The 13,620-nt window shown below is 41.9% G+C and overlaps 2 protein-coding genes across 4 annotated transcripts in view; both read left to right on the top strand.

Moving 5' to 3' along the window:
* LOC115756815 (ATP-dependent DNA helicase At3g02060, chloroplastic) overlaps positions 1-13,620 on the top strand; it is a 121,485-nt gene that overhangs the window by 13,882 nt on the left and 93,983 nt on the right. For 2 of the 3 annotated variants that reach the window (XM_048271967.1, XM_030696771.2), the window contains 14 exons: positions 3-702; positions 1,287-1,512; positions 2,111-2,356; positions 2,573-2,707; positions 2,810-2,934; positions 4,042-4,181; positions 5,255-5,325; positions 6,697-6,858; positions 7,320-7,406; positions 7,573-7,746; positions 8,195-8,239; positions 9,021-9,377; positions 10,032-10,353; positions 10,420-10,566. In XM_048271967.1, coding sequence (XP_048127924.1) covers positions 95-702; positions 1,287-1,512; positions 2,111-2,356; positions 2,573-2,707; positions 2,810-2,934; positions 4,042-4,181; positions 5,255-5,325; positions 6,697-6,858; positions 7,320-7,406; positions 7,573-7,746; positions 8,195-8,239; positions 9,021-9,377; positions 10,032-10,133 — 2,478 coding nt within the window. In that variant the 5' untranslated portion in view covers positions 3-94 and the 3' untranslated portion in view covers positions 10,134-10,353; positions 10,420-10,566. Of the gene's footprint in view, positions 1-2; positions 703-1,286; positions 1,513-2,110; positions 2,357-2,572; positions 2,708-2,809; positions 2,935-4,041; positions 4,182-5,254; positions 5,326-6,696; positions 6,859-7,319; positions 7,407-7,572; positions 7,747-8,194; positions 8,240-9,020; positions 9,378-10,031; positions 10,354-10,419; positions 10,567-13,620 lie in introns of those variants that run through there. The other variant, XM_048271966.1, reaches the window with a different exon arrangement.
* Positions 11,491-12,804, top strand: LOC115756826. The gene has a single exon (XM_030696785.2). It carries the CDS (start codon positions 11,550-11,552, stop codon positions 12,462-12,464), a length of 915 nt encoding a protein of 304 aa, XP_030552645.2. The 5' UTR covers positions 11,491-11,549; the 3' UTR covers positions 12,465-12,804.

Below are 13,620 nucleotides of genomic sequence, written 5' to 3'. Positions count from 1 at the left end.
TTCAGTTGCCAGTCCCACCCCCCTCCTCAAAACCTCTCTAAAACCTCCATTCCCAAATCCTTCTGCACCGCCATCTCTCTCTCTCTCTCTCTCAATGTCCGCGCTATGTCCAGTGCCGGAGATACCCACGCGTTTCTTCTCCAAGCCCGAGCCCGGCTCCGGCACCCTGTGGAGCGTCTTCTTCGCCGCCGGGTTCCCTCGCTCCTCCAGGGCCAACCGCACCTTCCGCATAGCCAACGCCGTCTACACCGAGGGCGTCTCCTCCCTCGGCACCCCGAAGCTCGCCGGCCAACGGCGGGACAGGTCGTCCTCGGAGCCCGAGGGGGACGCGATTTCGCTCCTCAACGAGAGGATCCGCCGCGATCAGGGCAGCCGAGAGGCGTCGAGGAACGCGATGGACTCGGAGGAGGCCGAGAAGTACATCCGGCTGGTGAAGGAGCAGCAGCAGCGGGGGCTGCAGAAGCTCAAGGGGGACCGCGAAGTGAAGGACGGGGTGTTCAGCTACAAGGTTGACCCCTACGAGCTTCGCTCTGGGGATTACGTGGTCCATAAGAAGGTAGGTATTGGGAGGTTTGTCGGAATCAAGTTCGATGTGCCCAAGGGTTCAGCGGAGCCGATAGAGTATGTTTTCATCGAGTATGCGGACGGAATGGCGAAGCTTCCTGTTAAGCAAGCGTCCCGCATGCTTTATCGTTACAATCTGTGAGTTTTTGAAATTATAGTTATCATGTTGATATGGTTTAGCATATTTCTCAATTCTACGATATGACTGTATCACTTTCCGTTCGGCCTCTGCCATATATATTATGGATAGGTAAGTAACTGTTGCAGTAGCTGAGGCTTGTTGCTCTCAAGTGTACTATATTTAGGGATGACTGATACTTACAGTATTGGAGACATAAAGTTGGTGCTACCGGATTTAGTTGCTTAATTGTAGGTATTGGAGACAACCAAATACTATTTGGATGCATACCAAATTGAACAGAATAATTGTGGTTTAGTTGAATCTGAGTATTCTTAAAACTTAATAGAACCACTACACCCAACTGATCTTTTATTTTTGTGGAGGCATCTTGGTCATGTGATGTAGTGTTGGGAAAGGTACGATATATGGGAATTTTAGTTCCACTATAGAGTGAACTGCTTGTTGACACTCAGCAACTCGTATTGTTTCGACATTCAATGTGATTTATAAGATACTTAGAAGCAACATACACAAAATTACCTTACTTTCATGGTAAGTGTATCTTTTTGTTTTCTGACTGCTTGCTGTGATCACCATGCAGTCCAAATGAAACAAAAAGACCCCGGACATTGAGCAAACTGAGTGATACTAGTGCGTGGGAGAGAAGAAAGACTAAAGGAAAGGTTGCAATCCAGAAAATGGTTGTCGACTTGATGGAACTATATCTACATAGGCTTAAACAGAGAAGGCCTCCCTATCCAAAAAATCCTGCCATGGCTGAGTTTACTGCCAAATTTCCTTATGTGCCCACTCCGGATCAAAAACAGGTCTAATTTCTATCTACAGATTTTCATTGCCAAACAGAGAAAACAATAACTAGCTTCACTGATACGTTTTAATTTTATCTTAAAAACTGTTCTTGTGCGCAGAGGGAACGATGAGTGTGGAGTAGTCTATTTGCCTCCCATTTTTGAAACCCCAAAAATAAATAATTATCTCGTTTCTATCTTGAACTATATGGTGGTGCTTTAGTTTTCTTATATTAAAGAAAGAATTTCTTCCAAGTCCTCGAGCTACGAGGAGACAAGGACCATGTGATTGGAGACTGGGTTTTAATATTTACCAGAGAAAAACAGGCTGCTTTCATGTTGTCAACTGCTTCTATGTAAACCCCGAGAAAGTGGAATAAATGCCAAAAGAGTTGCATAAAGCTCATTCCTGTTATATTCATTCTCACTTCCCACTTCAACAATCTCTTATTTATGGGGTTCTCTCTTGTCGATTCCCCTTTGTTTGCCACAATGAGCAAAAGTTGAAAAAAGAAGATTGCATGTCTGAAATCAGCTTATTTCTTCTCGTGAAAAAGTCATTGTAATTACTATCTTCTGTGGCCCTTTCATCTCATTTATTGAACTCTTAATACAGGCTTTTATTGATGTCGAGAGGGATCTGACAGAGAGGGAAACTCCAATGGACAGGTTAATTTGCGGCGATGTTGGATTTGGTAAAACTGAAGTTGCACTACGTGCAATCTTTTGTGTCATCTCGGCAGGGAAGCAAGCTATGGTTTTGGCACCAACGATTGTTCTAGCCAAACAGCATTTTGATGTTGTCTCTGAACGATTCTCGCACTACCCCAACGTAAGGATTGGACTTTTGAGCCGATTTCAGGTAGCTGTCTTAACACGCATCTAAATCAGTTAGTAATATCTGAAATTGTTCATAGCATTGTTTCCGGAAAAAAAAAAAAAGGCTAAAGAGTTCATCTCGTATCCTATACCTCTGAATTTTGCAGATCTTATATGCTGCATGCTAGACATTGACTTATGGTTTGACATTTTCTGTGGCTACTTCAATCCTGGACTGATTGAACCTCACTTCTTGCAGACCAGGTCTGAAAAAGAAGAGTATCTTAACATGATCAAGGATGGCCATCTGGATATCATTGTTGGTACTCATTCACTTCTTGGAAGTCGTGTAGTGTACAATAATCTCGGGCTTCTTGTGGTGGATGAGGAACAGGTTTTCCGATGTGTTCTAGTTTTCACTTTTTTGTTATGTGCCTACATGTTGGTGTAGTATTCGTGATTTATTGGATGGGACCACTCTTTCTTTGCTTCACAGAGATTTGGTGTCAAACAGAAGGAGAAGATTGCTTCATTTAAAACTTCAGTTGATGTTCTCACTCTCTCGGCAACACCCATACCACGTACCCTTTATTTAGCACTGACCGGGTTTCGTGATGCAAGGTATAAAGATTTTCACGATTCTTTAGTGCAGGAAGTAGTTATTTTTCTATTGCTTAGCTAATGTTAAACTTTGATGTCTAAGGAAATGTGGTCTTAACCTTTTCACAGATGTATTTGCTGCTCAAGTGAAACTAGATTTTGATTTGTACTCAAGTAATTGCATGTAAACCTACATTTGAACTTTGAGAGATGAAATGAAGTTTTAATTTTTGAGCATTTGCATAGCTATGTAGAAGGATAATGTTAAAGAACTCATGTTATCTGCATACAAAGGAAGATTTGCGTTCGTCATTATGTTATTTTCAGGAAAAGAAGTGTGAGATTATCATTCTACTGTGTCAAACTTAAAAATTTGAGTATCCATTCCCTCTATTATAACTCTATAGCCGTTGGCTAGAGTTGTCTGTTTTCGGAATATACTTTAATCGGTGAATATCACTATTTTCTTTTTATTCCCTTTTAGATGGGAGTCCCTTCAAGGGTTAATTATTCTGATGACCCTCCGATTATGGATGCTATTTTACGGACACTTGTGCATCTGTATGGTACTTGCATTGGCGTTTGGATGCTATTTTGAGGACGCTTGTGCATCTGTATGTAACTTGCATTGGCATTGGTCAAAGTTTATTAGGTTCAAGAACACTCGTGGAAGTATGATAATCTTGCTTAAACAGTCCTCCTACACTAGGATGTAGGAGGCACTCAATGGCATGTATAGTTTTGAAAGGTTTAGTTGCATATTTTCCCCCGGCTTTGGAGTTGATTGAAATATGGTAGTTCTCATAGTAGTTTTCGTTCGATTTCTACAATTAGGCCTGCCCTTGTTGTAAGTTCATTTCTTACCTGTAGGCATGTCGAATTGTGATTCGCTTAACCATACCATGCACTGCAAAGTTGGGATTTGAAGGCTATTGGGAATGGGCTATCCCATGCTACTATTAAGATTAACCGTGAATAAGAAACAGCTAATGGCCATATATTAGGTCGTAATAATTTTTTGTCCATTTCTTCTAGTTTCTGTATGCTTTTTGGATCACGCTGATGTAGAGTTAACAAGTTCTGAGTACATGATGAAAGAATGTCTCACAATCGTATTTACTTTTCCAGTTTAATTTCAACCCCACCTCCAGAAAGAGTTCCTATAAGGACTCATCTTTCAGCCTTCAGCAAAGAGAAAGTAATTCAAGCAATCAAGTATGAGGTAGATCGAGGTGGCCAAGTTTTTTATGTTTTGCCGAGGATTAAAGGTAACATCAAACTACTCTTCTTTGGCTTCCTTGGTAGTAGCAGAGCTTGCACAATTTGTCATTCCATTTTACTAGCGGTGGGACCAGATAGAATTAGGTTTCCCCATCAATGCGAGTAGTGTAATGTTTTCATGTTTGTAGCTCATGCACAGTTCCTACTTTTTGGTACTTTTTGTTATTCATTTTTGGGTGAAAGACTTGTTTGGTTGCCTGACAGTTGCCATATGTGCCATTGTGTCCTCAAGTTATTTTCTTGCGCAGTCAAGTATTCAAACTTACCCAATTAGTGCAATAAATCCTCTTACTTGATTAGAACAATTGGGTCCTTCCATCACCTAGCACCATTAATTTCGTCAATTCTGCAGAGGTGACATTGTTGATGTGGCGATTTAACAAATATTTAGAAAACTAAGAGAGAGAAAGGAGAGGAGGAGAGCAAGAGGGTTAGTGCCCTTGCTGATGTCAAGCGAGGTCCAGCTGGTCCGCAAAGGCCAGCTTGCACTCTTGTTAATTACGGCGAGGCCAAAGGACCTTGATTAGCTTTGGCACCACCGTCGACGAGACTTTCTTGACCCTTGTGGGGAGGTCACCAGGGCTGCCCAACCCTTGTATGTTAGTGGTGCATGGTGGAGCCACCTCTGGCAAGGGCCCTTGCCTCTGCCTGTGATCACGGCAAGAGCCATAGGGACTTTGCTTGGCATCCATGAGGTTCACCGGCCGTCACCAGCGGTGGATGTTTGACGAGTTAGGAAACCAAAAATGCACTCAACCCTTCTTCTTAGAAGATTATGGGCTGCAGGTTGTTTCAGAATTTTCTAGGATTTGCTGCATTAGATGCAGTGTGAACAGTTTTAACATTGTTGGATGAATGTTAGGACAATTTGGTTGTTCATGATCTGGTTATGTTATATAATGAGATGACATTCAGGAAGAAAAGTGAAATTTAAGAAAAACTACTTAAGAACTCCTGGTGGATAGCTGTGATTTCATAGTTTTCGAGAAATATGTTCTTGGCAACTTCTAGGTTGTATCTTTCCTCTGGTATGGCCCTACTCACCATTATCACGCAACAGGACTTGAAGAAGTGATGGAGTTTCTTGAACAGTCATTCCCAGATATTGAGATCGCTATTGCACATGGCAAGGTAGTGCTTCTCTCACCAAATTTTCTTTCCTTATTATCAGTCGTGAAATGTGAAAAAGATTCCATATCTTTAGTGATGTAATCAAAGTCAAAATGCAATCTTGACTCAGAACTTAGTTGAACATGATTGTCTAGAGATTACCCCAGGTTCTATGTCATAAAGCAGTAGAATAAAGGTCAATATTCTGTATTGTGGAATATGCCTTTCAAGAGAGAGATACTCGATATACCTCCGAGTGTCTATATTAGGAAATATGTTGTGATTCAAATTGGAGATCTGCAATACTTTAGAACTGTTGCAAGTCATTTTAACAGTTCATGCCAATTTTAATGGTGAAAACTGTTCATGATACCAATCACTTTGAACTTCTATTTTTTCGATTCTGTGCCAGATTATGCAAATCACATAACTTACTGGCAGGGTGAATAACTAATGTGGCAAACTTAAAGGATATTACGTAATAATTCTCAGTCTTACAGACTGGAAATCTGCTTAGTAAACCCCGAACATCTCACTGATGAATGATTCGAAACATTTTAGTAGACTGACCCCAGAATAATTTATATGGCGAGGCATGCAAGTATACATGCATATGAGCCAGTGATGTTCACTGGTATGATCTTGAAAGGGTAATGACCTGCACATCACTATATTCACTAAGGGATCAATGACATCACCTCTCTCGTTAAAGTATTTATATGTTTCTTACACTTTTGGTATAGTGGAAACTTGTGGATGTAAATGCTTTGATCAGTGTTGTAGATGTCGTGTCTTGTAATTTGAGCTTTATTTGGTTCTGAGCTCTTCTTATATATGGGTTTGCACTCCCTTGGTGCCCTATTTGTCTTATACTTATCCAAAATTAAAAATTAACATGTACCTTGGAGCATCTGAAGCTGACTCTTGGGGTTGCATGACTAGATTTTCAGCAGAATTAAAAAAAAAATACCAGCTTAGACAGCAATTAGAGTGCCATGGTGGTGATATCGACTGAAAAAGTATAAATTTATATTGATTTTATACTAATTTATTTGGGTTCCGTAGCTTAGGAGTGACCTAAATCTTGAAATATTCTTGATGAGAAGTTACATTCCCATTCTAGACCATAAATTTTATTTGAGCTTCTGTATGTTGAAGACAAATAAACATATATCTGAGTGGGGCAACTGCTCTGCATATAGTCATGTGGACCTGTGGTTGCCTGGCCAATACATTGACAAAATTTATCTATGGGAGGGTGTAAGAAAATGAGGCTGCTTGTTTACACCTTGGGCAAAATTTACTTTTCATGTTATGCTTGCTTTATGAGCTGGTTCATCATTCACATTTGTTCACTGATTTACATCCCGTTGATTTATTATCTTCCTCCAGCAATATTCAAAGCAGCTTGAGGACACCATGGAGAAATTTGCTCAAGGTGATATTAAAATTTTAATATGCACAAACATTGTGGAGAGTGGCCTTGACATTCAAAATGCAAATACCATTATCATTCAAGATGTTCAACAATTTGGACTTGCACAACTCTATCAGGTTCAGTCTCAGTCCCTCTCTGTGTTTTGCTTTAAATTTTCCTAAAAATCTCAATACCATGAAAACAATATCTACTAATTGTTCCCATGCAAATGTCAGGGTCAAATAAGAGTACAAATTGAGAAAGGAGCATTATTTGTTGTACAAATATACCTTGTTGAAGTACTCCGGTAGTGGAGTATGTTAATAATTCGATTGTCTTATCGTCATTGCATATAAAGATCCCTCGGTATTGTAGTGCATTACATTTCTGTTTCCTGACGGGATCTGGTGTTCCCTTTTTTTATTTGCTCTTCTTGAAAACTTTCACATACTTTGGTTGCCTATGCAGATCATAAGAAAGCAGTTTGTTCTCTAAGCATCGACCAAGTTCCTCCGGATATTTGCAGTCATTGTTTCCTCCTAAAATGGGAACTATGGCCTTTTTTTCTGACATTGCTATGATTATTCTCTTTCATTAGTTGCGTGGAAGGGTGGGGCGCTGTGATAAAGAGGCTCATGCACACTTGTTCTACCCTGATAAGTCGCTGCTATCTGATCAAGCCCTGGTAAGTATTTTGACTTTTGTTCCTTATTTCTTACGCCAAAGAGATTCATGCACTTTGACCCATCTTGGTGTCATAAGACACGTTTTGTATGCCGTATGCACACGTTTTTCTTTTGCATGCACAAAATAATGCTGTGGATGTGGACATTATCAATATTGGGCTACAGGAGAGGCTTGCTGCTCTCGAGGAATGCCGTGAACTTGGCCAAGGTTTCCACCTTGCAGAGAGAGATATGGGTATAAGAGGCTTTGGTACTATCTTCGGCGAGCAACAGACAGGCGATGTGGGGAATGTCGGCATTGATCTCTTCTTTGAAATGCTATTTGAGAGCTTGTCAAAGGTATCTTCTGCTGTATGATTAGCTCACGCAACTGTGGCACCCATTAGCATTATAATCTCCAATTTTTATGATGCTTCCCATTTAGCTTATGTCTGTTGCCTTGCCTTGGCAGTCTTTGTTATTCTGTGTTGTTCATCGAACCCTATCCCTATTGGGATGACATGAGATCAATTGTTTTGAGCACCTTTAAAAGCTTAAGTGCTGGCAGCTTGTGTGTCACGTGTCTTATTGGAGATGTGATCCTAAGTTCTAGCTGCTGAGACAATCCAATCTTATATCATCTACTTTTTGCCATCTCTGTTTACCATAAAGTATGCAACTGGAATTCCATATTTAGTTGCTGAATTTGTGTTGAGCATTACAAATCTTTGCTTTGTTTCTAGATAGAGTGGCATCGTATACTTCCAGTTTATTTTCTGAACATTGCAACTCTTTACTTTGTTTCTAGGTAGAGCAGCATCGTGTACTTCCAGTTTATTACCGAGATGTCCAGGTACTTAGATACTTCGTCGAATTAATTTCTGATAAGTGAGCCGTTATATTGTTGTGAACTCCTGAAGGATAATGATTTACCACTCTAGCTCATATTTATGCACAAAGAATGCGATGCGTCAGTGGACAAGGAAAGACCAGATCTGATGTCTCTAAAAATCTGACAACTCTTTCATAGGTCATTAGAGTACAACAGCTATAACAAAGAAGGGAATAATTATCATGAAGCAGTATGTAAATATCAGTAACCATGCCAAAAGAAGTTGGTTTTGAACACATCCTAAAACACAAAGTCGGATCACGGCCTAAAATTGGTAATGACTTGGGCTTTGATATGACTCGTTATCTAATTTGGCCCTTCTGAATTCTCTTTAGTTCAGGGAGTGGCAGTGGAGTCTACATAATTTGTTCTTTTTCTTTCGTGGGTCTACATATTATAGAATGTGTCAAGGGAGAATGGTTATGCAAATAATGACCCCTCACTCTACCTTTTCCCTTCTGTATAAAGCACAGTATTATGTCCCTTTTGGCCAGCATATCCTTCCCCCCTAACCCCCCGGCCCTTTTTTTATGGTAACACTCACAAGATTGATGGAAAATGGTGTTGGCATCTGAGCAAAAGTTAAGTCTGATGAGTATATCACAGTCTTCAGTAATCACATTAGTTTTAATTTTAATTGGTTTTAACTTTTGATTGATTGAAAATGAACTTTCATAGTCTGGCATGTCGAACAGCCGTAACTTTCATAGTCTGACTTTTGTTCGGTGTTGGCCTTTACTAGATTGATATAAGTATAAATCCCCATCTTCCTTCGGAGTACATAAATCATCTTGAGAACCCCATGGAAATTATAGATGAAGCCGAGAAAGCTGCTGAGAAAGACATATGGAGCTTGATGCAGTTTACAGAAAATTTGCGTCGGCAATATGGAAAAGAGCCTCGTTCCATGGAGATTTTGTTGAAGAAGCTTTATGTGAGAAGAATGGCAGCAGACCTTGGAATTTCGAGGATCTATGCTTCAGGAAAGATGGTTGGAATGAAAACAAACATGACTAAACATGTTTTCAAACTAATGACAGATTCAATGGTCTCTGATATGCACAGAAATTCATTGGTATATGAGGGAGACCACGTTAAGGTATGCATTCATTCTTTATCATGTTTGGTTCTGATATTCATCAGTCAACTTGCCTGTTTCACTTGCCATCTTTTATGAGGAAGAATCTCGCATATTGTAGATTCTTCTGCTTGCCTTTATGTACAACCACATTGAATAGAATTGTTAGTTGGGGATACACATTGAGCTCTCTGCTATGCCTCTACGCTGTTTTGGCTGGCTTTGGTCTTGAAATCTTATTTATCTAATAAAATTCCCGATGGCGATAAACAATGGGTTCTTTGGTCTTCTCAATCTTCGGCGGTACAGTTATCAAGTTCATGGAATTATCCAAACATTAAGCCTATATATTCATTAAGGATCTCTGGATATGTGAGGGCATACATTACTCATGTTTCTTCAAAGTTCAAGTCGCCAGTCAAATAATTAGATATATCTGGTTTGCGATTTACTGCATGTTTGATTGCCTCCCATCTCTTTCTTAAGAATTATCAGCTTGATGTCTATAATTCCCTACCCGTATGATTATACGTTGTTTGTAACTAGAGAGTGTTTGTTGAATTTCTAGGCCAGGCAGAAGGTGGAGTTTTCTTTCGAGGTTGATCTAGTTCTTTGGATTTCGTTTTGCTGTTGATTATCGATCAATTTATCCATCTCCTGTGTAATGTAATGCAGGCCGAGCTGCTTTTGGAGCTTCCAAGAGAGCAACTCCTGAATTGGATTTTTCAATGCTTGACAGAACTATATGCTTCATTACCGGCTCTGATAAAGTACTAGATATGCGGACACCATGTGTCAACAGTTCTGGCTCCAGCATTTGACTGCCAAACTCTATAATGCAAATTAAGATGGATTATATGCGTCAGCAGCTTCACCAAAATCAAGGCCAGTTGGCTCGGTTGTGGTGTGTGCCTGGGGTGATCTCACACAAGGAAGGCTAGATGACTTTCCATGAGCTAACATGAAGTTGGTCTAAAAGAGTGCAGACAGTTTAAGGGTAAGAGAAGTATAGTTATTTGTTATTACATGGGAAGCATCTCTTCTCAACACTGTTTGTCTGCAGGTATGGAGGTAGCAACATTGGGAGGTCAGCTCAATGGCGTGCCTGGTTATGAACATTACTGCAATATATATACCTTCAACAAACAGATTCACCACCCAGGAGATCTATGCAGTGCTGTTGCTGAATTATGGGTGAAGAGAGAAGGGGGGGCATGTATTATTGGATACTCTGATGTGTAGTTGTAATGACCATGGGAGGCTTCGTTTTAGGTTTTGGTGACTAGGGAAGCTTCATCATTCTTTTTATTTTCTGAAATCAAGTGTTTGAGTAAGCTCTTTGTTTTTAAGAATTGGGCTATTGAGGAACAGTGAATTGTAGAAAGTTGAAGAAACTGATGTTACATGTTGTCGATCAGAATCGCATTTTCTAGCATTCGCTTCTTGTAATTGTTGTCGCCGCATTTGCCCAATTGAACCAGAATAATGTCAATCAGAATCACATTTTCTAGCATTCATTGGTCGGTTTTCACAGATTACACGGTGGAAGCAACTGTGGAAAGGTAAGATTTAAGAAAGCGTGATTCAACGACCGATGACATTCCTCGTACACGAGTGTTTTAAGTAAACTCGTGGCTTTCCTCGTGTTAGAACGAAGTACCGCCAAGTCGCCAACCTCTCTCTTTCCAATCTGTTCCCCTATCGCTTATTTTTTTATCCCATCTTCCAATCTGTTTTGTTTCCATCGGAGATCGAGGAAAGTGATAGCAGTAACTAGCACGATGCGACTTTATCCCATCATGGGCCCTGGAAGAGCCTCGTCACCCTCGACATAACACCCCCGAACACCTCGGGCCGGCCCTCCGAGACGGAAAGCCCCCCAACAGGGTCAACGTCGACCCCGACCACAATGGGATGCAAGGGGCAAATCTCATCTGCCCTCGTCTCTGTTGGGCACTGTCGGAAGTGTCGTGTTCGTAGACATAACAAAGTTGGGACCTGCGACGATCGAATCGGCAAACCATCATCATCGTCGGACAGAGATACGCAAATGTCAACATTGCCTTGCCTCACCAACTCTCCAACTGCGATACTGCACTGTCGCGTCGTCCAATCTTAAGCTAAACTAAACCTCTCTAACCTCCCTCCAGATCAAACACTTCCCTCCTCCGATCCATCCCAACCCCAATTCGAATGGCGGCCTTCCTATACCACCTCTTCTCCTCCTCGTCCCTCCTCTCCCTTGGCCTCTACCACTTGGTCTCCGCCACCCGCAACCACCTCAAATCCCCCTCCACCTACGCCGCCAAGCCTTACCACCCCCTGCCCCCCTCCGCTCACCCCCGCCTCCGCCCCCTCCAGCTCTACCTCGCCGTCCTCTTCCTCCTCGTCGCCTCCTGCCACCAGGCCATCTCCTCCTCCGACTCCGACCCCCTCCTCAAGGGCTCCACCCCCGTCCACCGCTTCTCCTCCCTCCAGTCCGCCTCCGTCCTCCTCCTCTTCCTCCTCCTCTCCCTCTCCCTCCTCCTCTCTGACCTCCTCCCCTCCCTCCTCCCCCTCCCCCACGACCTCTTCTTCGCCCTCGCCTCCGCTGCCTTCTTCCTTCAGTCCTCCTCCTCCTCTTCCTCCGCCTCCTTCCAGATCTCCGACCTCCAGGCCAAGTGCGACTCCGTCTCCGCCCTAGTCTCCGCCCTCTCCTCTCTCCTCTGCCTCGCCCTCGCCTGCTCCCCTCGTCTCTTTGTGGCCGACGTCGCCCTCGGGGCTTCCCTCTGCCTCCAGGGCCTCTGGTCGCTGCAGACCGGGCTCTCGCTCTACGTCGAGGCTTTTATCCCCGAAGGGTGTCATAAGCTGCTCGATGTGGTCAAAGGGGTGGAGGGATCTACCAAGTGCGATTTGGAGGAGTCGAGGCTGAGGGCCGTCGCCATTCTTGATCTGGTGTTTGTGCTTCATGTCATGTTTGCGGTGGTCACTGTGATGGTTGTTTATGCTGCTGTGGCTAAGAGCGTAGGTATGAGGAGGATGGGATCTTATGAAGCATTGCCTACTACTGGGGATAGAGATGCGAATAATCTTATTCAGATGAAGGCATTGTCCGGCACACAGGCTTGACTTGATATCCTTTTCTCTTTTTGTTAGCATTGATTGTATGAGTGACGAGCTGAAATGAATCCGAGTCCTTTACTTTCACTTCAGATTTTGAAAACACTGTAAACCTCTTAGAGTTAGAGGAGGGTTTCTCTTGTACACAAACTTGGCGTTTTATCTCGAGCCATAGCTACGGTACCGGCAGTTGATTTCTGGTCTCTGTTACTGCCTGTCATCACTATGGTGCTTTGCAACTGATCCACTGGCAATCATGGCGGAAATTATCTCCTTGTCTACGAATTGTTGTGAATTGACTGTAGTTCTGGAACTTGAATTATCTGCTGACTAACTGTTTCATTCTCAACAAGTTGTGCATCGTCACTTCAAAACTTCCCTTCTTATGCCAAACCTGGAGGATGAAGAGTTCTCCATTATTTGATACGGTCCAATAGAAGCTTGCATAATAGGTTGATTATATTGTTGCTAGACCACAATGAATTTGAATCTGTAAGTGTCTAAAATTCATGAACGATAGCAGATATTGGTTTCTATGTTCTTCTCCAAGAAACTCTGGTGGTTCTGTAAGGCTGAGTGAACTGAATAAGCGAAGGGGTGTGTGTATATCTTTGTGTAAGCATATTGCTGACTAAAAATACTTTGTGGATGTTGGAGCTGCTTTTCTTAATATGATCTTTTGAGAGCTATTATTGACTTCAAAGTTAGGAGTCATATTTCATTACTGTCGTGTAATATCAAGAAGGATGAAATTGCGACATCTTTATTTTACTTAATTGCTGCCGTTGAATCTTTGGCCCTTCTTTTCGGGTCTGCAAACGAACCATTGTTCCAGTATTCTAGACATATTGCCAGCAAGTTTGGTTTGTCTTGTTTTCGGCTTGTATAGTGGTGCATGAATCTGAGTTCTCCTTCTCTTGCAGCATAAAAGGTCTAAAGATTCGATCGCTCTGATCTTGCATGGTTACCTGTTGATTCTGTCTGTCACCTATTTGAATTCTAATGTTGAAGTTCTGATCTAGTTGTCCTAGATGGCTCCTTGAAATAATGTTTTTAATTGACTGGGACTTGTTTGACATTCTTCATTTGCCTGCTATATTAACTGGAGTATGCATGGCTCCTAGTTTACTAAAAGGATAACATACGCCATATGTTCTGGGCAAGA

This window comes from Rhodamnia argentea, chromosome 11, assembly GCF_020921035.1.
Source record: "Rhodamnia argentea isolate NSW1041297 chromosome 11, ASM2092103v1, whole genome shotgun sequence".
Taxonomy (NCBI): domain Eukaryota; kingdom Viridiplantae; phylum Streptophyta; class Magnoliopsida; order Myrtales; family Myrtaceae; genus Rhodamnia; species Rhodamnia argentea.
The sequence above is the reverse complement of the archived record's forward strand: the minus strand, read 5'-3'. Positions and strand labels throughout refer to the sequence as shown.